The sequence below is a fragment of the Andrena cerasifolii genome, chromosome 5, assembly GCF_050908995.1.
Source record: "Andrena cerasifolii isolate SP2316 chromosome 5, iyAndCera1_principal, whole genome shotgun sequence".
Lineage (NCBI taxonomy): Eukaryota > Metazoa > Arthropoda > Insecta > Hymenoptera > Andrenidae > Andrena > Andrena cerasifolii.
In genome coordinates, this window is record NC_135122.1 from 6,214,224 (window position 1) to 6,235,856 (window position 21,633).

Consider the following 21,633-nt stretch of genomic DNA (forward strand, 5'->3'; position numbering starts at 1 on the left):
GTGCACTGACCTAGCAACTCGGCCATGTGTTGCCGTCTGCTCTCGTCTCAGGTGAAGATAGGTCAGGACAGGTTAGGTTTTCCGTTGTTAGAAGTCAGTGGTTTGCGGTCGTTCAGCTTGTTTATAAAAACGCATGTATTTCTAAGCGGTTTGGAGTACTTTGACTGGTGTCGCAAGGTAAAGAAAATTCTAAACTTTTTCGCTGATTAATATTAGCAATTTCTGTGTATTAATATATCAAGTATGCACAGGTGTTATATTTTAATTTGTAATGTTTCATTTGGAAACTTTCTCTGGAAGACATGTCTGACGCCTTTGAGGAGATCCAGGCTATTAAAATAAAAAGGAATAGCTTGAGGGAGAAGCTACAGAAACGAAAACGAGAGAGACATGAATTATTTACTCTTACTTCTGCAACACCGGTATCATCCACCATGACAAATGAATCGTCCAATACTAATGGTAATTCAACTATTCGATAGCGTTCTTTCAGATGGTTTTACAGATTGCGATCTTTAGTTTGCAGGAGGGTAATCAAGTTATTTGTTTTCTTAGACTCAACGGGGCATATTCAACGATCTGACCACAGCGAATACGAGAGGGACGTTTTATGCATCCTGCACGAATCATTGCCCAATTCACCTATCACATCCGCAGAATTGATAGATCAGCTTCGTAAGAATTTGAACGCTGACGTGTGTTCCGCGGACATTCATAAGATTTTGGAGAAGCTTGCTGCGCAGGATATTGTTAAGTTAGTAAGTCTCCGCATTATCGTACACTTTTGTTCTACGTGCGGTTGAGAAATAATTGAGCCTCTTTCTAGGATCAAAGAAGTGACGGAGAACGGTGTTTTTGGATATACAGTATTATCGGTGACAGAATCACACTCGTCGTACCAGTCGCAGTCAGATGACACAGAAAATCCAGAAAGTGCGGAGACATCTGCGTCCGAATTGAATGATTACGCGCCTGCAGAGAAGCAGCTGAAATTAGATAAAAAGAATACAGAGGACATAATGTCTCTAATCTCGATGCCGACGATCAGAGAGAAGGAGAATAAAAAGGTTGGGGAGCAGATATTAGATTTGTTGTCGAAACAGACATCTAAAGAGAAATCATTGGCTGAACGGTTTCGATCCCAAGGGGGGGCCCAGGTCATGGAGTTCTGTCCCCACGGCACGAGAGTAGATTGCGTTAAACTGAATGGCGGGCCCGGGTTCGCAGAGAAATGCAAGAAACTGCATTTCAAAAAGATTATTCAAAGTCACACGGACGAGTCTCTAGGCGACTGTAGTTTCCTAAATACTTGCTTTCATATGGACACATGCAAGTACGTATAGCGAACGAAACGCGTCCCCAATTAAGTGTAATCCATTTCTTAAATTTCTCGCCGTACAGGTATGTTCACTACGAAGTAGATGGACCGACAACTCAACAGAAGGAGTCGAGCGACGGGGACAGCGTTACTAATGCCGCGGCAGCTAAAGCTTTAACGTTAGATAGTAAAAATAGTAGCAGTGCTCCTTGCCCGGCTGCCAGTGGATCCCTTGTGGGTAGCGAGCTGACCCTGTACCCACCGCAATGGATACAATGCGATTTGCGTTACCTTGACATGACTGTGCTGGGTAAATTCGCTGTTATAATGGCTGACCCTCCATGGGACATTCACATGGAGCTACCGTACGGTACCATGTCCGACGACGAGATGAGGCAGCTAGGTATACCTGCGCTCCAAGACGAGGGTCTCCTGTTTCTGTGGGTAACCGGGAGGGCGATGGAACTTGGTAGAGAATGTCTGCAATTGTGGGGATACGAGAGGGTAGACGAGATCATATGGGTGAAGACGAATCAATTGCAGAGGATAATAAGAACAGGCAGGACGGGTCACTGGCTGAATCACGGGAAGGAGCACTGCTTGGTTGGCATGAAAGGAAACCCGAGGATTAATCGGGGATTGGATAGCGACGTTATCGTGGCCGAAGTTCGAGCGACCAGCCACAAGCCGGACGAGATTTACGGAATTATTGAACGTATGAGTCCAGGAACGAGGAAGATCGAATTGTTCGGTCGACCGCATAACGTTCAACCTAATTGGATAACGTTAGGGAATCAAGTAGACGGTGTACATTTAATCGACCCTCAACTCATCAAAGCTTTCAAGAAACGTTACCCAGACGGAAACTCGATGAAACCCGCTAAACCATAATAAACATTTTAGAGTATTGTAACGTACATGGACTGTTATTTTATTACGAAAATTATAAGAATAAAATCGTGTTGGACAAAAACTGAATGCGGATTTCCAGCTCTTATTTTTTATATTGTAGCGTAAGAGAATTTTAGAAACATAGTTTCGTTTTTAAATATATATGTATATATAAGCTGCATTTAACGTAGTAATAGTACATTCACCATCAATGAATCATTCCGAATTCATTGAGAATACATATGCGCAGTGGAGAACGAGTCATCGATGGCCTCTGTACAATTGCATTATTTTACATGTTAGCACCCCAATTGCTATTTAATTATATATGATCTATATATTTTACAGTAATGTCGTTTATTATAAGTACGCGCCTTAATATAAACTTATATCCTTTTTGCAATTGTACTGAGAGCAGAATGCAATCTCTGAAGACATTTTAAGTACCTACACCAAAGTGTTGTATAAAATGAGTATAGTACATGGACATAAAAAGTAGCTTAAAACGGAATGTAGAGCTTTTAATACCAAGTATAATCAATACTGTCGCGCTTTTGCTTCAAAAGGCTTCTCTTTAATGTCAGAGAAAAAGGATTTTCACTTATTTTATTCGTGGATGACCGAGTAGGCGGATTCGGTTTTACGGTGTCGAAACATGCCGATTCTCTTTTTCATCGGCATCGATTACATTTTCTAACAAATCAATACGCTGTTGACAAACTTTGTTGAGCGAGTCGATCCAGTGCCTCTTTCCGTGGCCATCTTCCGTAATTAAAAAGTGATTGCCAATTTTAAACCCACCACTCGTGAAAGACTTTTCCTCTGCACTTATACAAATCTGGTCTTTCGGTATAACAGGGAAAGACAGATTGTACTTTTTACTCGTGGATCTTGTTCCACGAGTTATTGCAAAGCCAGTGTTGAAAAGGAAGCACTGATATTTCTGAAATGAAAGTTCAAGATTCCAATTTATTTTACAATTATCTATAAAATGAAATAATCATTCCTGAACAGAGTTGGACATTATTCGACTAAATTGTTCTTCGACTAATCTTCGAATACAAATTTCGAAAACAGTGAAGTTATTCGAGAATAACGAATAAATTTTTAGTCGTTATTCGTTCCTCGTTATTCGAAGGACCGACGTGGCGACTAAAGGTGCAATTTCATGCTGACGCTCAACGCTCGTTTTGAGCGTCAAAATCGGTCACGTGATCGGTCCACGGGACTTTCAGCGTCGACGCTCGTTTTGAGCGTCAAAACCAATCACGTGACCGACGCTCAACCAATGAACGAGTGAGTCAGAGCAAGTCGGAGTGAACGAGCGTCTAGCAGAAAAGCTAGATTCGCTAGATTCGTGTCGCTTAGTCGCCACGGCAGTCCTTCGAATAACGAGTAACGACTAAAAATTTAGTAGTATAAAAATTTATTCGTTATTCTCGAATAACTTCACTTTATTCGAAATTTTTATTCGAGTTCATTCGAATAAAAATGTATTCGACTAATGCCCAACTTTGTTCCTGAATTAGCCTTACCATTCCTCGACTATCTTTAAGTTGCCCTTCAATGATAAGTTCCGTTGCACTTTCAATAGACTTGGCAGGGTCGTAGTCCGACTTTATATTAATTTTCGACTGAGCTAACTTGCATTCCGCAATTCCCATGGTTCTGTCTATATCGTTAAGTAACTTGGATAGCATATCGTATGCCTCTTTCAGAGATGTCTGATCTATATGCGTGGCCGCAGTGTGCCTCAGTATCTCTTTCACCAATAAAGGGTACTTAACGATTCTTGAGCGTGCCACATCTATGTACGTCCACAAATCGATCGAATGCGGAGATTCCAAACGCTTTTTTAAAAAAGATTGGAAACGTTTATTTGTCAACCTTTTCTCATCCAACAAATGTTTCGCCCATATTTGTGTTCTACACCTTTCCAAATACGGTTTCGTTAATTTTCGGATCTATAAACATTGAGGGATTAATAATCCTGTGAGATCGACAGTGTTGTATTAAACACTAGAAGTTAATATAACTAACCCAATTTAACACTGTAGGAGCAACGATATCTGTAAATCCATACTGATCTCTTAGATCCACCAACTCATCCCTCAAACTACTATGTATCTCAATGAGATGCGTTACACCGCCGAAAAGTGTAAGTAACTCGTCCGAATTAAAGATACCAGTGGGTATCAATGGTTCATAATAAAAGTCTTTCAGAACGCACAGGTCATTGATAACCACATTTTCTCCGCAATACAATTCATAGATCGCTTCTTGTCTCTTAACTTCCTTCCTACTTAAGGAATAATTCGATCTCTCCTTGGTACTTATCTTTGCCACGTCGAGTGCCCAACTCCGAAGCGTAAAACTGCTAGTGTTTTCAATACTGCCCTTGCACCTGAGAAATAAATCTAAAGTCAGATGAAAACAAACCCTTTGGAGTTAAGCTAGAAATATCATAAACGTCCGCACTTCTTCCTCAACGTCCCTGTATCTGCTTCGTTTTCGGCAAACGACAGATCTGTCGCACTCGGGTGAATGGTGAAAGACCTATGAAGAGTATTCCCTTGTTTAGTTAAGCTAGAAGCGGAGAAGATACTGCTGGCCACCTCTGTAATCCTCCTACGTTTCTTCTTTTTACCCACATCCGACTCGATAGACATGTCCATTGAACTGATACTGATAGCGTCGCTCTTTGGGCGCTTTCTCGATCGCTAAACCAACAGGACACCAAATAAGACTGCTTATACTTTGTTATAACAAAGGCGACCTCTTAAATGAAAGCTATGTACAGACAATAAACAAATGCAAAAATGAAAAGAACGTAATACGCATGACTGATAATTGAAGAGTCTCTTATAAAATATTTATTTTTCACTTAAAACAAATGAATGACGAGTGGCATGAAACGTCGGTCACGTAACGGTTGAAGTCGATCGTGCGTTATTTTTAAATATTGCTGACAGCACGCGCAGAACTCACCAGCCAGAATTTCTTTCTGGGTTCTTGGAAAGCATCTTTGATTGTACTGCTACTATCATCGTTCATTGTTCCGTCACTTTTAAAAAATTAACGACCAAACGATTCAGGTACGATCATTCATATTCCATCCATACACGGTCGCCGTGTAACCGTCGAACTACGCAGGCTTTTGCGAAAAACAATCGTCGGTGCAAACTTGGCAGACGTAAACTCTAGAATATTTAGTTTCCTAGTTATTCTAGCATGGTCATCTCGTTAATCTTCACCGCGTGCTTTATTGTTATGGTATTATTCATAAGGTAAAATAACATCCGCATTAATGAAAGGCGTCCTTCGCTGTTTCTTCGCTAGCACCAATTTCATTTCAAAGAACATAACCCCCCGACGAATATGAGCATCACGAACGGAATTAACGATGTTTTTGATTACAATTTCCCTTTGATATATTTCGTTTCATTCCTCACCGTGAATGCTATCGCGAATAGGAATCAATGACATATCAATTACAGTTTATAATTGCAATATCTTCGTTCGATAACGTTCATGCAAGGAAACAAAACTGACAGCATCAGTTTTAAATTGTATGTATAACCGTAGTCTGAATTTATGCCGCCATATTTAAGTTGACGCATTATCTAACATTTCCCTGCTAATTGCAATTAATTTTTGCATATTTCTGTATACCTTATGGAATAGACGATGCATATTTTGACGTACGATTAGGATTGTATGAAAATTTAATAGATCCGTGTTTCTCTTCTTACACGTGTTAAATGAAGAGGTTAGGACACGTACCGATCGAAACAATTTGTACACGTTATTAACGTAGAGTGTTGTAAGTAGTCTTTCCCATTGATGCTTGTAGGAAAATGGAGGAGAGAAGGGAAGAATGTTGTTGTAAAAAGTCTGCTATCAAACGACCTGTGGACGAAGAGGACAGAATAAGCTCTCTGCGCGTCATCCCGCATACGGAGCGGAACGCGTCCGGTCGTAACTGGGAGCTGTCCAAGACAATAATCTGTAATTCATCAGTGAACGAACCCGAAGGTCTGAACAAAGAGCACGTTAAGAAAAAGCCCAACCCCCAGCACGTTAAGAAAAAGCCCAACCCCCAGCACGAGAAATCGAAGAAGAAGAATCACTTGAAAAAGGAGGAAGTTTACGACGAGAGGAAAAAGAAGTTAACTAAGCAGGTGGCGATGGACTGCGAGATGGTGGGCATAGGCGACGGCACCAAGAGCATGATAGCTAGGGTGTCCGTTGTGAATCTCCATGGCTTCTGCGTCTACGATAAATACGTCAAGCCACGAGAGCCTGTTCAAGATTACAGAACCAAAGTCAGCGGCATTCGGCCTCATAATCTCCAGAACGGAGAAGACTTCCAAGTGGTTCAGAAAGAAGTGGCGGAGATCTTAAGAGGACGCGTTCTGGTTGGTCACGCGTTGAAGCACGACCTCGACGTGCTGTACCTCTCTCACCCGTGGAAACATTTGCGAGACACGTCCAGGTTCAAAATCTTTCGGCAGGTATCCAAGGGAAACACACCCAGTTTGAAGAAGCTCGCTTGCGAACTGTTGGGCTGGCAAATACAAACTGGGGAGCACAGCTCCGTCGAAGACGCGAGAGTTGCGATGCAATTGTACGTGCTGTACAAGAGCAAGTGGGAGTCTGAATTCTATTCTAGACGGTAGTTACTGTGGATATGTAAGATCTCTTTCATCTAGTTAAGACTTAATTTAAGTACAATCCTAAAAAATGTTCATTTTTATGTAAGTCACCGTTGCGCGAAATGTTTTAATTGTATGTTACAAGATCATTACTTATAAGAAGGACCAATGTTTCTCTAGCTCCAACACTAAACACATACGTATGATATTGTTGTCAGAGTGTAGAGTTGTGTTAAAACAAATTTGAAATATATTTCCTTTTCATACACATCCCGCATTGCCATCTATTTCTCCTTTCGAAACTCTAATTGCTCGTATGTTGCAATTAGAATGACAAGTAGTTACCATCCATTCAGATAAGACGCGAAAAATACGGCCGAGATCAATAATCACTGATCCTTGTTACGTGGATTCTGAGCGCATTTCGGTTAATGGACAACACGGGGGTCGTAGGGTGACTCCCCCCCGTTTTGAGTAGCACGACTTATTATAAAGCGAATGATTAATGCACGGTCATTTCGAATCTGCTTCCTAACTGTGTGACATTGAAGCCAGTGACTCTACACTAGGGCTGTTCGAGTATTCGAATATTCGAGTAGCTTGAAATTCGGATCCAGCCGAGACTCGGCTCGCTTTTTCGGATTGCTCGAACACCTTTACACGCGATTAGTATACTCGTGGATCTGCGAGGTGATTAGTGTACTCGTAGTTCTTCTCTGGATCTTAACTCGTAAACTACCGGTGTAATAATTACGAAAGTGTGTTGTACGAGGGAGAGAAATCAATGACTGTTAAAATAGCACGTGTGCACCGTAAACTGAATCGAGGTGGAAGATTAGGAATATTTCGCAAGTTCCATTGAATTTATAAGTTATGAAGATCGCTGTGATCGGTGCCGGAGCCGCGGGCATTGCGGCCGTGCGGCATTGCAGAGCCAATAATTCCAACGAAGTGATCTGTTACGAGAAAACAGACCAAGTTGGAGGCACATGGGTTTACAGAGAAGAAACTGGCGCGGATCAGTATGGTTTAAAGATACACACTAGCATGTATAAAAGCTTAAGGTAAAGTGCCTATAAATGGGCACAAAGCTCAATGAGCCGTTCCATTGTCATTTCATGTGTAATATTATAAAATTGTCGATACTATCCAGAGCAAACCTTCCAAAGGAGATAATGGGGTACCCAGACTACCCTGCCCCGGAGGATCCTGAGAGTTACTTGACCCGCGCGCAAATACTCCACTTCCTGAACTCCTATTGCGATCACTTTAATATCAGGGAGTGTATTCGGGTAATTTGTCAGCCCTGTGAACAATTTACAATATCTCCCAACTGCAATGGATATTTAAAATCGAGCTTTGCAGCTTCTGCATAACGTTGAGTCAGTGGGACCCTCCAAAGGGGAACGGAAGTGGTTGATCAAGGCCAAGGACCTCCAGAGGGATGTTGTAACCAGTGAAACCTTCGACGCGGTTATGATCTGCAATGGCCACTTCTCCGAGCCCAGTGTTCCAAAACTGAAGGGCCAGGACATTTTCCAAGGCGAACAATTGCATAGTCACGATTACAGAACTCCCGACGTGTTCACCGACCAGACCGTAGTCATCTTTGGCGGTGGCCCTTCCGGTACCGTATCACATAGCAGTGGCGCACTCAGGATTTAATCTTGGGGGGAGCCGAGTTCAAGGGATAAAAACATTTCTAATTCAAGTTCAATAAAATTCGCTAGGTGTTATTCAAATTTATTCAAAGAATAAAATCCAGTTTTCTTTTCTTCAGTCGTGGTTGCATTAATCCCTTTTGCCTTTTTCTTCGGGGGGTCCCAGGGCCCCTTGGTCCCCCTCTGGGTGCGCCACTGTCATATATCATTCCTTTTTACTGTATCTTTCGTTATTCGACCGCATATATCCCTTGTAAAAACTGCAGGGCTGGATTTGGCACTGGAAGTATCGAGAACGGCGAAGCGCGTGTTTTTCAGCCACCACTTGAAGGGCATGGAGACCAAGTTCCCTGATAATGTCGTTCAGGTAATTGGCTCAGGGTGAATTTAAAAGGGACTATGTGCAGAGAGAAGGTGGTACTATGATTAAATGTTTTCAGAAACCAGACGTGGCAGAGTTGACCGAACGTGGTGTTCTGTTCGAAGATGGCACTGGTGAAACCGTGGATGCGATGTTCTACTGCACAGGTAAATTGGAGCAATGTGTAAACGCATCAAACGATACCAAAGGCGTCCGCAGACTTTTTTCTGGCGAAGGGAGGGGGACAACTTTGAGAAACTAGACAGCGTTGTAGCGCCAATTTGATTAAAACTTTAAAATTGAAACTGAAAAATGTTCAGTTTTTTAGTATAAATTTAATAAAGATTAAATTTTAAAAATAAGCAATTTTTTCTCAAGCCAGTTGCCCAATGCGGATGCCCACGAACGATACACAAATTGTTGATTTTTTAATCGCAGGGTACGACTACAGTTTCCCCTTTTTGGACGAGAAATGCGGCGTTCGCGTAAAATCGAGCATGGTCACACCGTTGTGGAAGCACGTGGTATCGATCGAGAATCCGAGCCTGGTATTTATTGGCCTCCCCAAAGGTATCTGCGCCTTCAATATGTCCGACCTCCAGGTGCGATCCAACAGAAAATCATTATAATCTATTTTACGGAAGCCAGCCACCGTTAGCATAATCGTTATCTATCGGTTGCAGATTAGATTCGTCCTGGAATTCTGGAGTGGTAAGAAAGACTTCCCTTCCAAGTCGGACATGCTGCGAGATGAAGCCGAGGAGCTGGAGCAGCTCAGCGGCAAGGGTGTCGCGAAGAGGCAGTTCCACGTGATGGAAGAAAGACAAGGCGATTATTACGCCGATCTCGCGAAAGCTTCAGGAATAAAGCCGTTAGCCCCGGTCATCGCGAGCCTCTACAACGAGTGCAACAAGAGATTCTTCGAGAACTTGCTGTGTTACCGTCAAGTAAAGTACAGAATCGTTGACGACAACAACTTCGTTCGATTTTGAAATCATGTGTAATCTTCGTTTTGTGTAAAGTTGGATAAAGATATTCTTTCCTTTTCCACTGGAAGCATTTACAATAAAATTGCACGACGGACCGTGAGACTCGCCGCTCAGTTATTTCCTAACGCGTGACCCATCCCATGACTCCACAAGATGATATTTAGATTCAGTTAAACGTCTCAATTGCATGTAATCCCGCGCGTTATCAGTCTGCTGGTATCCAAAGACGCTGCAAAGATATTTGTAGTATCCTATCATTAATTTCGTAGTCTTTAAAAGTGCTTTCAGTTTTCTAAACCACTGACTCATTGCCAGATAAACCAATTACCGCATCCACGAAATTGATTTCATAATGAAAGCGTAGAAATAACACGAAAAGTATGGTACGTTATTATTATTACTTTTTTAACTCTGAATTCGATATGCGTGGATATGGAAAAGATTTCTGTGTCCAAGTTTCATTTCAGGGATCAGATACACTCGTCTAAGTTCTCATTAAAAGAACTTTTCTTTCTTAAAAATTTATTAAACACCCCAGGGTGATCGCAAAAGTCGGCGGAAAGTTTTCATCTAGACACACATGGAAAAACCCATAATCTTAATTTTGACTCTTTGAATTCTTTATTTATTTATACTTTTTTTTTAACGGGTAACAGCCTTTGTTGACAGTGACTCGACAGAAATATAATCCATACGGAAAAGGCAAAAAAAAAGAAAAATAAAGGAAAGCGCAAGAAGAAATATTATTAAATCATATATACGCGGAAAGTTATTTTCAATAGTTAGAGAATATTTTCATTTGCAGTTTACATTTTAATTACTCACATTATTACGAACTATTTTCCAGTAGATAAACATATGTATTCTAAAATATTCGAAACATTCAAGCTTCAAACTACTCGACATACTTGGACTGCTCGGTTCTATTCGAGCTACTCGGTTCTTTCGAGCCGCTCGCTTTTTTCGAGTACTCGGTTCGGCTCGAAAACCGAGTCTCGGCTCGGTCCGAATATCAAGCTACTCGAATAACTCGAGTACTCGAACAGCCCTAGTCCTCTCTGCCGGACGATCGTACGATCACCCTCCAGGTTTCCCAATTCGTGAGTGACTCGATTAATATACTGCTAGGTCATTGTATTATCTTATAAATCCACATCATCATGTTTTGCTCCTCAACGTTCTAACGAAGTCACCGCGTTGATAACGCTGTACGAGTTTGATTTGGCGCACCGTACTCGCGTGATAGCGAGGAAAGTTTATTATAAGAGAAAAGGAAAGAGGCGCCCGCGCGTACGACTTTCGATCGCAGCAGCTTTCTCGCCCGTAACGTGGCTGACTCGAAGCAAATTGTACTACTCACGCTTCTCATTAGCTTATCTGACTTTTGACAGCGATAAGCGGCACGCGCGCGAAAGTGGATTACTTTTCCAAGCTATCTGCAGCTTATATCGGGACGGAAAGATTTCTTCGAGATCGTCAGCGAACACGAAGATCGCCGTGATCGGCGCTGGATCCGCTGATCTCGGCGACTCTAAGGCACTGCACTTCCAGTGCATACGACTGCAAAGTACTTTGCTAGAAGACAGACCAAGTTGGCGGCACATGGGTCTACAGAGAAAAAACTGGATCAGTGTGGTTTAAAGATACACACGAGCATGCACAAAAAATTAAGGTAAAGTGTACTGTAAACAAGCGTAGAATAGATTATCTCGAGTGGTGCACTAAAACCTATTCGTACCGTGCAGAACGAATTTTCCAAAGGAGGTAATGGGATACCCTGACTATCCTATACCGGACGCACCCGAAAGTTACTTGACTCGCACGCAAATGCTGGACTTCCTCAACTCGTATTGCGACCATTTCAACCTTCGGCAGTATATTCGGGTAAGAATTGGAATATTCGAGGAATCGGGTTAACTTTTAAAAAATATATTTCAAAGATGTAGTGTATGTATCCTACAACAGACTGGTACTCCGTCTCGAGTCGGTTTATGGAGGGCTGCCTTCCAGGAAAGTCCTTCCGTCGTCGCTGGCGAAAACTCCTTAAGGGCCCCAGACTAAATTTACGACGGGCCTAGCGTCATGCTGTCCGGACCCGTCGTCACCGTGCTCGTCTTAATGTAAACATCTGCACGGAATGCTTTGCCTCTTTCGTTGGGTGGTGTATCGGATTTTTCAACAGAACAAATTATGGTACGTCATCGTAGAGAGCAAAGTGTCTGAATACGTATTTTGCAGCTCCGACACAACGTCCAGTTAGTGGAGCCAACGAATGGGGAGCGGAAGTGGTCGATCAGGGTAAAGGATCTACAAAAGAATGCCGTCGTAAACGAATCGTTCGACGCCGTTATGGTATGCAACGGTCATTACTTCGAGCCTAGCATACCGACAATGAAATGACAGAATATTTTCTTAGCCCAACAAATGCACAGTCACGATTACAGAGAGCCCGAAATATTCGCGGATAAGACGGTGTGCATGGTTCTTCCTGTCCGTTATTATGCGACGTTGCCCTCGCCCCTTTTACGCCACTTTTCTTCTGTAAACATCAATATCCCGCGATAAACAGGATAGGAATGGATCTGGCATTGGATATATCGAAGAGAGCGAAGAGAGTGATTCTGAGTCACCACGTGAACGGCTCTATTGGCACTGTGTTTCCTGACAATGTCGTTTAGGTAACTGACGAACGAAAGAGTCGAATGGATTAAAATTAAAGAATCTGCATAATAAAAGGCGCCAGCGAAACCGTGGATACTCTTTTCTACTGTACAGGTACAATTCTCGTTAAATTTTATCTATTAACATTGGTTAACTGTTCTTTAATTGCAAGATACGAGTGTACAGCTTTACTTTCTGCGCGAGTGGACTCTAACATGGTGACACCGTTGTGGAAGCATCTTGTATCGATCGAGAATCCCACCCTCGCTTTGATCGGTCTTCCATTTCACGTATGCGCATTGTTCGATCTGCAGCTGTGACCCGAAGGAAAATCAATATTCCGATGAAACTTTTATAGAAACCACTTAAGTTGCACCCTCTCGATTGCCGGTCCGCTTTGTCCTCAACTTTTAGCACGGTAAGAAGGATTTTCCTTCCAAGGTGGACATACTGCGAGAAGAGTAAGACGAGCTGGAGAAACGAGAAATGGAAAGGCCTGCGGAAAATGCACTTCCATATGATGGGACCTAAACAGAGCGATTACTACGACGATCTCACGAGAATAACACCGCTGCCCCCTGTTTTCGCGAATCTGTACAACGAGAGCAGCGCGGGATTCCTGAACGACTTCCTACATTACCGAGAGAAAAGATAAAGAATCATTGACAAATAGAATTACATTCAACTTTGAATTCTAACGTCGACCACTTCTGTTCAATTTTCTCCTAATATGAAACGACCAGAGACAAACTTTGCGCGAGGCATTCGGAAATTCGTAACATCCCCGGAAAATCACCACAAGTTCAATACACTTCGTGTAAACGGTATAAGCGCAATTTATACTACGAGCTGGCAATAAAAGCACATACCGGGGCGTCGACAGAACTTGATCCCTTTCTAGTGCATCGCAGGATTGAATGTCGCGCCACGTTGCCTAGTGCATGATCTAACCGTAAGGTGATGCATCGGCCGCGATGCTCGGTTAAATGCCTCGGCGTTGCGTGCGAGTGCAGTGCCGTGTGTGATGTAGCTGCATGACGAACCGGAGTGTACGTATCCATTCACCATTATCACTTGGAAAAATGATGAGCATTTCCGCGGTCCCGAAGTGATTCAGTGCCGAAAGATTTCAGGCCGTTCGACACGGCTGAGCGCCGCGATGGTCGGGTCGATAGGGAAACGCGCCGTTACGAATCAGTGTAAGTACAAGTACGATATGTGCCCCGTGAAAAAACCTTACCCGACAGAGTACGTGTGTGTTTTTCCTAGCCCGCACAGTATCATTATTTCCCACCTCGCGAATTTCCATGCGATCTCGATCTCGGTTCTACGAACGCGCTCATGTGTGGCAGAGAGAGAGAGAGAGAGAGAGAGAGAGAGAGAGAGACAGAGGGGGGAGCGCGAGAGAGTGAGAGCGGCAGAGGGGGAGAGGGAGAGAAAGAGGAAATAAAAGTAACGTTTTTTTTTTCCATTGAAGGTATGCATAAGGAAAGCGGATCCCCGTTCGCGTCCCTCGGCAAAAACTTATTTACGTTCGCTCGGGGGCTACGGGAGTCACGACGTTAACTTTCCTAGATAGAAAGTTGCATTCAATGATGCGCGATATGTGGGCTACGCACCAGCTACTCTCGGGTGAATGCATTCGTAAGAATGCATCCACGTCCGCCGTGTAGCCCGACTGCTTTATGTAATTTTATTACGGACACCTGTCCCGCCTATGGTGGGCCCAGAGTATCGTGCGCAGGGTACGTGTCGGTTCAGCGACGGCCTCGGGGAGCACAGCTTTCTGTTGACTGTCAACATTTTCGTCGCCCCCCCTCTCTCTATCTGTCAGATGTGTTTGGAGTCGACGCGATAAAAGCGTTTTCGGGGAGCGGCGGGGCTACCGCGGATCCTAGATAACGCGATTACAGCCACCGCGCAACTAATCCCGAAATACCGTTCAAATTCTTTCGAATGGTTGTATAAATGGTGCCGTAACGCGTGAAATGTAATACGCGATCCTGATACCTTATATCATTCACCAATATTCTCTCTCTCTCTCTCTCTCTCTCTCTGTCTCATGTTTGTTTGCACTATACTCCTTTATATCGTTCGTGAAAAGTGGCCTCCAATGTATAATTCACTGTACTGCCATTAAATAAAGTCTAAAAGGAAATGTGTGAATGTTTTCTTTGAATCTGACTTGGAAACTTGGAGCAGTAGAAACTGACAAATCTGAGTAGGGAGGAACATAGTACGTAGCTGCGGTGTATCAGCGGTGTAATTTTATCATTACTTGCTAGGGTACTAACGTGGAACCTCGAGGAATCATAAAATGGCTACAAAGGCAGAGGACGCAACATCGATCGATAATACCAACGATGGTAAAAAAATATGTTTACATTGGGTGGCGGGTCTACACGTGTTACTGTAATGAGTACAATTGCAGGAGAAAGCATGGACAAGGAGGTATTAGCGATTAGTGGGACTGATGAGACCGGTCATCGTATTCCGCCTACGTATTTGTACAGTTCAAGTTCTGAACAAAATACAGGGCTGTCCAATCAAGAGCAGGGTAGTAGAAGTCGTAATCAAGCCACAGAGGACCAGTTGGGACCTTTACCATCGAATTGGGAGAAGGCTTACACGGAAACGGGAGAAGTGTATTTTATAGAGTGCGTGTAATGTGTATAATTGATTAGGATAGACTGCGTCTATCGCATTGTTAGGCTTTATGTTTATATATATTTATCAATGATTATATTACAGCCATAATACAGGCACCTCGCACTGGCTGGATCCACGTTTATCCAAATTTCAAAAGCGATCTCTCGAAGAATGTCTGGATGATGAATTACCATATGGCTGGGAGAAAATAGACGACACTCTTTACGGTACATATTTTATCGACCACGTGAACCGTAGAACTCAGTACGAAAACCCGGTGCTGCAAGCCAAGCGTGCCCAGCAAAGTTTAGGAGAAAGGAAGAGCCCTAACTTCACGAGAAACCCTGAGAAGCTGAAAGGTCAGAGGATAAGAACAACGCTAATAAAAAGTTCCAGGGGGCTAGGGTTTACCATCGTTGGTGGGGACGATTCGGTAGAGGAATTTTTACAAATAAAAAGCGTCGCGCCGAACGGTCCAGCATGGTTGGATGGAAAATTGCAAACTGGTAATGTATAAAGTTGCGTAAAGGCGCCGTTTGCCGCGATATCAGGGGGATTGCTTAACTATGAAATTGCAGGAGATGTGTTGGTATACGTCAACGACACGTGTGTCTTGGGCTTCACGCACAACGAAATGGTGAACGTTTTTAAGTCGATCGGTAGCGGTGAAACTGTTACGCTGGAAGTATGCCGGGGTTATCCATTGCCATTCGATCCGAATGATCCCAACACAGAAGTCGTCACTACCATCGCCGTTAATGCGCCAGGTAAATACCCGTTTAGGTAATAGTTCGCTCTTGCCAGACGAATAAATTCTATTTCCTCAGATATTTTAACAGAAGATCCCAGGATGTACATGGACCTGGACCCCACTCTACAAAGCAACGGTCGCTTCAATTTCCTGGATTCCACATTCTTGCCGGTGCATAGTCTACAGAACGGTGAAAATCTTGCCACGACCTCTGTCAACTCAATGCCCGATCTTTGCATCTCGGATAAGATTAATACCATTAAAAGACCCAGCAGTACGGACATTCTTCTATCAGAGAGCAGCGATTTAAACGACTGCAAAGATTCACCGATGTCTTCCAAGCCGGAATTTCTCAGTATTTCGATCGTGAAGGGAACCATGGGATTCGGATTTACAATAGCGGATTCCGCCCACGGCCAGAAAGTGAAGAAGATTTTGGATCGTCAGCGTTGCAAGAATCTGATGGAAGGGGACATTTTAGTGAATATAAATGATATCAACGTAAGGAACATGTGCCACTCCGAGGTAGTGCAAGTTCTGAAAGATTGTCCCCGCAACGAAGAAGCACTGATACACGTGCAGAGAACAACATCGAAGTCGAATGACAAGAAGGAGAAGAATTCGCAGGACTTCTTCAGAAGTAAGACACCCACTGCGGACATTTACAGCACTCAAACCAAGACTGTGGTACCGAGCCGACCAAAAACACCCCTCATTGATACCAGAAATCGTCCGAAGTCGCCAACGAGTGCGATGAGACCGAACTGGAACGAGCAGAGCGAGAACGAGCTAAATCCTCTCGATAATCGGTACAAATACTCCGAATATACGCACGGCATGTATTACACTGACCCGTACAAAGCGAACATCACGAACTTGGCCGACAATTTCGCTACGATGACGAACTTGGACGACGATTCTGTGAGAAACACCGCGAAAAGGGATTGGGTTACGAACGACAAATTAAACATAAACAACGACGTGTATTCTATTGATATACCTCATCATGACAACATGCTGAAGCAAAACGGATGTTTACACTCGGATTACTATAAAGAGTTGTACACCTCGCAGTCTCATTCCCAGTACAGCGAGCAAGATTACAATGTATACTCTATCGGGCAGGAACAGAACGTTGACACTGGGGAGATATGGGATAAACGAAAAGAAACTACCAGCTTCGAGCACGAGCAACCACATTCCAGTTCGATACCACGGTACACATACCGATTCCATTAAATTTACGTTTCAATTTACACAGGTCTATAAATCGTTGTTTAAACTTCAGGTATTCTCAATACACCAATGAATTAGTGTGCCCGATGGTGCCCGACATAGAGTGGATAGAGACACTGGTGACTTTAGTGCGGCAAGACACAGGATTTGGATTTAGAATAGTAGGTGGCACGGAGGAAGGATCTCAAGTGAGTGGAAGAATCGTTAACACCCTGGATTAAGGGGAATCGAAGGTATTGATAATGCGTTTGTCAGCAGGTATCAGTTGGGCATATCGTACCTGGCGGCGCAGCTGATTTGGATAACAGGTTGAACACAGGCGATCTGATTATGTCCGTGGATGGCGAGAGTGTTATGAACTCGTCCCACCACCACGTCGTCCAGTTGATGATAGCCGCCGCTCAAAACGGCAGGGTCACTTTAGGGATACGTCGTCGAATCAACACCCAGGAGCACCTTCCAGAGAATCTCCAGACTCCATATAGCCGGCAAATGAACCTCCAATACCCTTACGACGTGACGGTCACTAGAATGGAAAACGAAGGTTTCGGTTTTGTAATTATTTCTTCGGTAAATAAAGCTGGCTCGACGATTGGTAGGATCATCGAGGGCTCGCCCGCGGAGAGATGCGGGCGATTGAACGTCGGGGATCATATCCTCGCCGTTAATCATGTAGATATTACGAACGTTTGCCACAAGGATATTGTAAATTTAATTAAAGACTCCGGCTATTCTGTTACTTTAACGATCGGTTACCCCCTTGACGATTGTTGTAGCAACACGTCTCTGTCTCAAAAGGTACTACGCGCTTTCTTAAAGATACGTAGCTCGGATCGAATGCGTGTGATATAATATAAATTGTTTTAGGACGAACCAACGTGTGACGGCGACGGAGGACAATACCACGCCGTCGAATTAACTCGTGGAACCAGAGGGTTCGGCTTTAGTATTCGGGGAGGGCGTGAATTCCAAAATATGCCGTTATTTGTTTTACAAATTGCAGAGAATGGCCCCGCATCTATTGATAATCGATTAAGAGTAAGTACATTATTGTCGAGGCGTAATAATTTAGCGGTTGGAGGTATCGCGGTAACATTTTCATAATTCTCTCTAGGTGGGTGATCAAATAATTGAGATAAATGGGATCAATACTAAAAACATGACACACACAGAGGCCATTGAGATTATACGAAACGGTGGACCATCCGTGCGACTTTTAGTTCGACGTGGTTGTCAGATGCCTTCAGTGGTAGGTGCTCCTCCACACCTCTACGATATGAATATATGAGATTAACCGTTTCTAGTAACACCCTATTAATCTTAGAAGAATTAACGACACTTATTTCTGCAAGTGACGATACTAATGCTAACGTTGCCTCTGTATAACTCTCTTGATAATTTCACACGAAGCTTCAGAGTTTAACCATTAGGCATCGTAGTAAGAGAACATTTAAAGACAATACGAGAAAGGAAAAAAGTATGATTTTGCAAGAGGTTGTTTTATTGCAGCGAGAGTTAGATTAATACTGGTTTGCAGTACTAAGACGTTCGGCACAGAAACTGTTCTGTTGCAAAGGGGAAACAGTGTGTTATATTGTATAATATTTTATGGAGTTGGTTATACATATAGGTATGTAGTAAGATATATATATATATAATTTTTTATACGCGACACGTCGAGATCAAGTTTTACAACATTCACATGTCGTGCAGCTTTTATATTCGATCAATATTATTTACACGAGCTTCGAATTATGCATATTTGCAGTTTAGTAATATACTGTTGCGAGTGGCCGAGGACATGGCTGTTGACTCTCAGTTGAAATACTTTACGGCGGTATAAATATTAACCATACGCCGATCGCAATTGTCTTTGCGAATTAAAGTAAGAGGATCTTTATAAACTTTCAGTTCAGGAAAGGAGTGCGTGAATGTAGCTGTTGCGTTGATGTAGTGAATGCTGTTCTTGCAGCTATGAATGTGACTTGTAATAAGCTCCCGATTTACAGGGGACGATACTTGCTCACTCTAACAAGATTTGGACTGGTGCTAACTCTGTATTTAAAACGATCTAATTACCGAGAGGAGACGAATGTTAATTCATCCTAACACGTGTGATAGCTTTTGACAGTATTGTGCCTTGCGCGTGTTCCAATTTTTAATAACAAAATTTACTAAGTAAACGCTTAAGATTTTCGAGGGCGGATTATAAATTTTTTATTAAACTTCATTGTAGAGTAATCTCACAATCGACCAAATAAGTATTCGACCGATTGATGAGGGCACCCCACGCAGGCATTTATTGAAATTACACGAGATGGGTGTGCACCCCAAAAAACGTCAGAGAGTACGATTTCTCATTTTACTAAACTGCTGTTCATCCAAAAATAGATATTTATGATAAGCGTATTTAGGGTAAACGGAAATGATGACACCTTTAGTGGCGATTACGTTATTAATACGATAAGTTTCTATTTTCTAAGATTATAAGTATTAACTTTCGGGAAGAGAATCTCAAGTCTTTTTACCGCGCAAGCGGTATCTTTGCATTTCTCTCGAAAATTTAACTACGAGTCTGTACCGAGACGGCGTGCAACTACGCGAAATATATACGAAATGTGAAAAATTAGTGGAGTACGATCCATTTGCAATGGCAAATAGTATTGATACCCATGTGGGTCATGGAAATTAGATATCTCAGTATTTATCTAGGAGGACGATTTTGCATTGCTAAGCTTTCGGATAAGAGAAATTTGTAAGCTGGAAAGATGTTACTCGTATTCAACGTTTTTACATTTTCTCTTTGGTAATCGTATATGTTGAAGAATTCATCGTATAACATCGTTGTGGCCTTGACTGTGAATTCATATAATATTGAGTCCTATCTAATCTATCGTTTGACTGTTTACCTGCCTTAACTTTTCGACCAGCATTTAAAAAAAAGATATTATCAATATTGTTTTTGTTTTTAAGTATTTATTACGACTGTATGAAATATGTACGTGTAGCAATAATTAAATTAAGTACCGATACAACCAAAGAAGCGAATGCACTTGTTGGTCACTTTGCTGAGAGGTGCAATTCGGAAGATCAATATAAAGGCAACTTGTTACTGTGTTAACATTTAAAGTTCTCTCTCTCTCTATATATATATCTCTTTCTCTCTCCTACTGATTACTCAGTAATATTTATAATAAATGGATGATGACCGAAGAGAAACACTTATTAGTGACGAAGATTGGACAAAGACATTTTACTTATCGAAACAACCTCTTCCTATCTTTTCGCGATATTCAGGCGCAATGAATATATAAAAGCTAATGGATATATTTTTTTACTAGTAAGTTAATAACGACTAGAGAAAGAATGCTGTTCCGTAAAAATGCGGCAAATGAAACAAGCGAGGATGAATTAGATTATATTTTTAAATCTCATTAATGTGTAAACGGGAAGAACAAAATACTTACGGAATCGTCAATGTTCATTATTCGCTTGATTAAGCAATTTACATTTATATCATGTAATAGATAAGCGGAGGTAATTGCATTTAAAGCAAATACTTCATCCCTACGCCCCAACTATTCTGTTTATTTTTTATAATTATATATGTATACATATACAGAACTTGTATATTACGTAGGAAACGATAAAACGTTTCAAAAGTAATTTGTAAATATATACATATACATATGTCTAAAAAGAAGGTCCAAGAGTGTAAGCTCCAAGAAGGAATTTTTGTAATTTGGTCATTAAAGGAACTCCATGTCTTCTGTACTTATAGTATATGATATCTCTTGCCAAGATATGTTACATTTATTTTGTACTTACAAACCGTAACTAGTTTATCAAGGAACTTGTTGCTTCACTTCGCCGCTATCACGTATTTACTAATTATATAATTTTCCCGAAATGTTTCTCGATACTGTATGTACATGGCTGTTATTCCAATCGATAATCGCTGAACCGCAGCGATATCGAGTAAATTCGAAAAATCGATGTTGTTACTGCAATTCTATTATGTGATCATTATATCACTGTTGACGAATATATATATGTATATATATAAACTGATAATAAACAGATACTGGTAATAAAGCTAAATCTGTGTTTCGATCGAAACGAATATTCATGACACTTTCCAAAATCCATCAGCCCATTGATCCTAAGCGCAATAATAAAAAGATTCGTCCCTTCTATGAGAATAATCGAAGTAAAGAGCAAGGAATCGAAACGTACCTGATTGCAGGTGGGCACGAGTACTCGGGCGATTTTAAAAACGGCGCCCACCGGACGATATCGCGGTCAACAGTGAAGCCTGCGCTTCTATTTCCAAGAACGCGGCGCTTGACGTCTCGACGTGACGTCAGTCAATGTCGTCAAGCTGCCACGGTTAGGACGCGACTGGCCCCATCCTGTTTACGTGTCGTTACTATCGTCGCCCTGGAAAACCACCTTTCGAGG

General features: G+C 42.2%; 5 protein-coding genes and 1 pseudogene across 13 annotated transcripts; 5 read left to right on the forward strand and 1 right to left on the reverse strand.

Moving 5' to 3' along the window:
• Positions 1-39: 39 nt before the first annotated feature.
• Positions 40-2,679, forward strand: Mettl3 (methyltransferase like 3). Of its 3 annotated transcripts, none has more exons than XM_076812385.1 (5): positions 40-177; positions 301-462; positions 520-754; positions 827-1,333; positions 1,402-2,679. In XM_076812385.1, the coding sequence occupies exons 2-5, from the start codon at positions 303-305 to the stop codon at positions 2,207-2,209; spliced, it is 1,710 nt and encodes a 569-aa protein (XP_076668500.1). In that variant the 5' UTR covers positions 40-177; positions 301-302; the 3' UTR covers positions 2,210-2,679. The 3 variants fall into 3 exon arrangements, with proteins under 3 accessions (XP_076668500.1, XP_076668499.1, XP_076668501.1); XM_076812384.1 differs by having other exon boundaries at positions 54-177; positions 252-462; XM_076812386.1 differs by having other exon boundaries at positions 54-177; positions 252-462; positions 556-754.
• Positions 2,226-5,339, reverse strand: LOC143369028 (neuroepithelial cell-transforming gene 1 protein). The gene is made up of 5 exons (XM_076812395.1): positions 5,198-5,339; positions 4,688-4,929; positions 4,250-4,613; positions 3,745-4,173; positions 2,226-3,152 (listed from the first exon to the last, which is right to left on the reverse strand). The coding sequence occupies exons 1-5, from the start codon at positions 5,261-5,263 to the stop codon at positions 2,850-2,852; spliced, it is 1,404 nt and encodes a 467-aa protein (XP_076668510.1). The 5' UTR covers positions 5,264-5,339; the 3' UTR covers positions 2,226-2,849.
• On the forward strand, positions 5,171-7,134 carry LOC143369031 (RNA exonuclease 4). 4 transcript variants are annotated; one of them, XM_076812401.1, is made up of 2 exons: positions 5,171-5,304; positions 6,063-7,134. In XM_076812401.1, exon 2 carries the CDS (start codon positions 6,067-6,069, stop codon positions 6,886-6,888), a length of 822 nt encoding a protein of 273 aa, XP_076668516.1. In that variant the 5' UTR covers positions 5,171-5,304; positions 6,063-6,066; the 3' UTR covers positions 6,889-7,134. The 4 variants fall into 4 exon arrangements, with proteins under 4 accessions (XP_076668516.1, XP_076668514.1, XP_076668517.1 ...); XM_076812399.1 differs by lacking the exon at positions 5,171-5,304 and adding an exon at positions 5,358-5,496; XM_076812402.1 differs by lacking the exon at positions 5,171-5,304 and adding an exon at positions 5,670-5,988.
• A 574-nt stretch (positions 7,135-7,708) lies between these two features.
• On the forward strand, positions 7,709-9,927 carry LOC143369029 (senecionine N-oxygenase-like). The gene is made up of 7 exons (XM_076812396.1): positions 7,709-7,928; positions 8,018-8,156; positions 8,230-8,491; positions 8,792-8,892; positions 8,966-9,053; positions 9,325-9,488; positions 9,570-9,927. Exons 1-7 carry the CDS (start codon positions 7,738-7,740, stop codon positions 9,876-9,878), a joined length of 1,254 nt encoding a protein of 417 aa, XP_076668511.1. The 5' UTR covers positions 7,709-7,737; the 3' UTR covers positions 9,879-9,927.
• A 380-nt stretch (positions 9,928-10,307) lies between these two features.
• LOC143368821 (uncharacterized) lies at positions 10,308-12,729 on the forward strand (annotated as a pseudogene). Its single transcript, XR_013085295.1, has 5 exons — positions 10,308-10,322; positions 11,458-11,547; positions 11,621-11,759; positions 11,841-12,227; positions 12,445-12,729. The product of XR_013085295.1 is annotated as an uncharacterized LOC143368821 (transcript).
• A 140-nt stretch (positions 12,730-12,869) lies between these two features.
• Positions 12,870-21,273, forward strand: LOC143369021 (membrane-associated guanylate kinase, WW and PDZ domain-containing protein 1). 3 transcript variants are annotated; one of them, XM_076812380.1, is made up of 11 exons: positions 12,870-13,735; positions 14,822-14,902; positions 14,968-15,193; positions 15,288-15,691; positions 15,764-15,952; positions 16,013-17,153; positions 17,225-17,360; positions 17,428-17,970; positions 18,040-18,210; positions 18,287-18,421; positions 19,409-21,273. In XM_076812380.1, the coding sequence occupies exons 2-11, from the start codon at positions 14,854-14,856 to the stop codon at positions 19,571-19,573; spliced, it is 3,159 nt and encodes a 1,052-aa protein (XP_076668495.1). In that variant the 5' UTR covers positions 12,870-13,735; positions 14,822-14,853; the 3' UTR covers positions 19,574-21,273. The 3 variants fall into 3 exon arrangements, with proteins under 3 accessions (XP_076668495.1, XP_076668497.1, XP_076668496.1); XM_076812382.1 differs by having other exon boundaries at positions 16,025-17,153; XM_076812381.1 differs by having other exon boundaries at positions 12,872-13,735; positions 17,431-17,970.
• Positions 21,274-21,633: the final 360 nt, after the last annotated feature.

What these genes read in the sequence shown, in the direction of transcription:
- LOC143369029 (XM_076812396.1), top strand. Translation starts at nt 7,738, where the DNA reads ATGAAGATCGCTGTGATCGGTGCCGGAGCCGCGGGCATTGCGGCCGTG. An exon ending in AGCATGTATAAAAGCTTAAG is followed by an intron (nt 7,929 to 8,017) that starts GTAAAGTGCCTA and finishes GATACTATCCAG; the next exon opens with AGCAAACCTTCCAAAGGAGA. An exon ending in TCCCTGATAATGTCGTTCAG is followed by an intron (nt 8,893 to 8,965) that starts GTAATTGGCTCA and finishes AAATGTTTTCAG; the next exon opens with AAACCAGACGTGGCAGAGTT.
- LOC143369031 (XM_076812399.1), top strand. Translation starts at nt 5,441, where the DNA reads ATGGTCATCTCGTTAATCTTCACCGCGTGCTTTATTGTTATGGTATTA. An exon ending in GTTATGGTATTATTCATAAG is followed by an intron (nt 5,497 to 6,062) that starts GTAAAATAACAT and finishes TGATGCTTGTAG; the next exon opens with GAAAATGGAGGAGAGAAGGG.
- LOC143369028 (XM_076812395.1), bottom strand. Translation starts at nt 5,263, where the DNA reads ATGAACGATGATAGTAGCAGTACAATCAAAGATGCTTTCCAAGAACCC. An exon ending in CCAGAAAGAAATTCTGGCTG is followed by an intron (nt 4,930 to 5,197) that starts GTGAGTTCTGCG and finishes CTGTTGGTTTAG; the next exon opens with CGATCGAGAAAGCGCCCAAA. An exon ending in CTCCTACAGTGTTAAATTGG is followed by an intron (nt 4,174 to 4,249) that starts GTTAGTTATATT and finishes CAATGTTTATAG; the next exon opens with ATCCGAAAATTAACGAAACC.
- Mettl3 (XM_076812385.1), top strand. Translation starts at nt 303, where the DNA reads ATGTCTGACGCCTTTGAGGAGATCCAGGCTATTAAAATAAAAAGGAAT. An exon ending in TGAATCGTCCAATACTAATG is followed by an intron (nt 463 to 519) that starts GTAATTCAACTA and finishes TGCGATCTTTAG; the next exon opens with TTTGCAGGAGGGTAATCAAG. An exon ending in TTTCATATGGACACATGCAA is followed by an intron (nt 1,334 to 1,401) that starts GTACGTATAGCG and finishes CTCGCCGTACAG; the next exon opens with GTATGTTCACTACGAAGTAG.
- LOC143369021 (XM_076812380.1), top strand. Translation starts at nt 14,854, where the DNA reads ATGGCTACAAAGGCAGAGGACGCAACATCGATCGATAATACCAACGAT. An exon ending in GGAGAAGTGTATTTTATAGA is followed by an intron (nt 15,194 to 15,287) that starts GTGCGTGTAATG and finishes ATTATATTACAG; the next exon opens with CCATAATACAGGCACCTCGC. An exon ending in CATCGCCGTTAATGCGCCAG is followed by an intron (nt 15,953 to 16,012) that starts GTAAATACCCGT and finishes CTATTTCCTCAG; the next exon opens with ATATTTTAACAGAAGATCCC.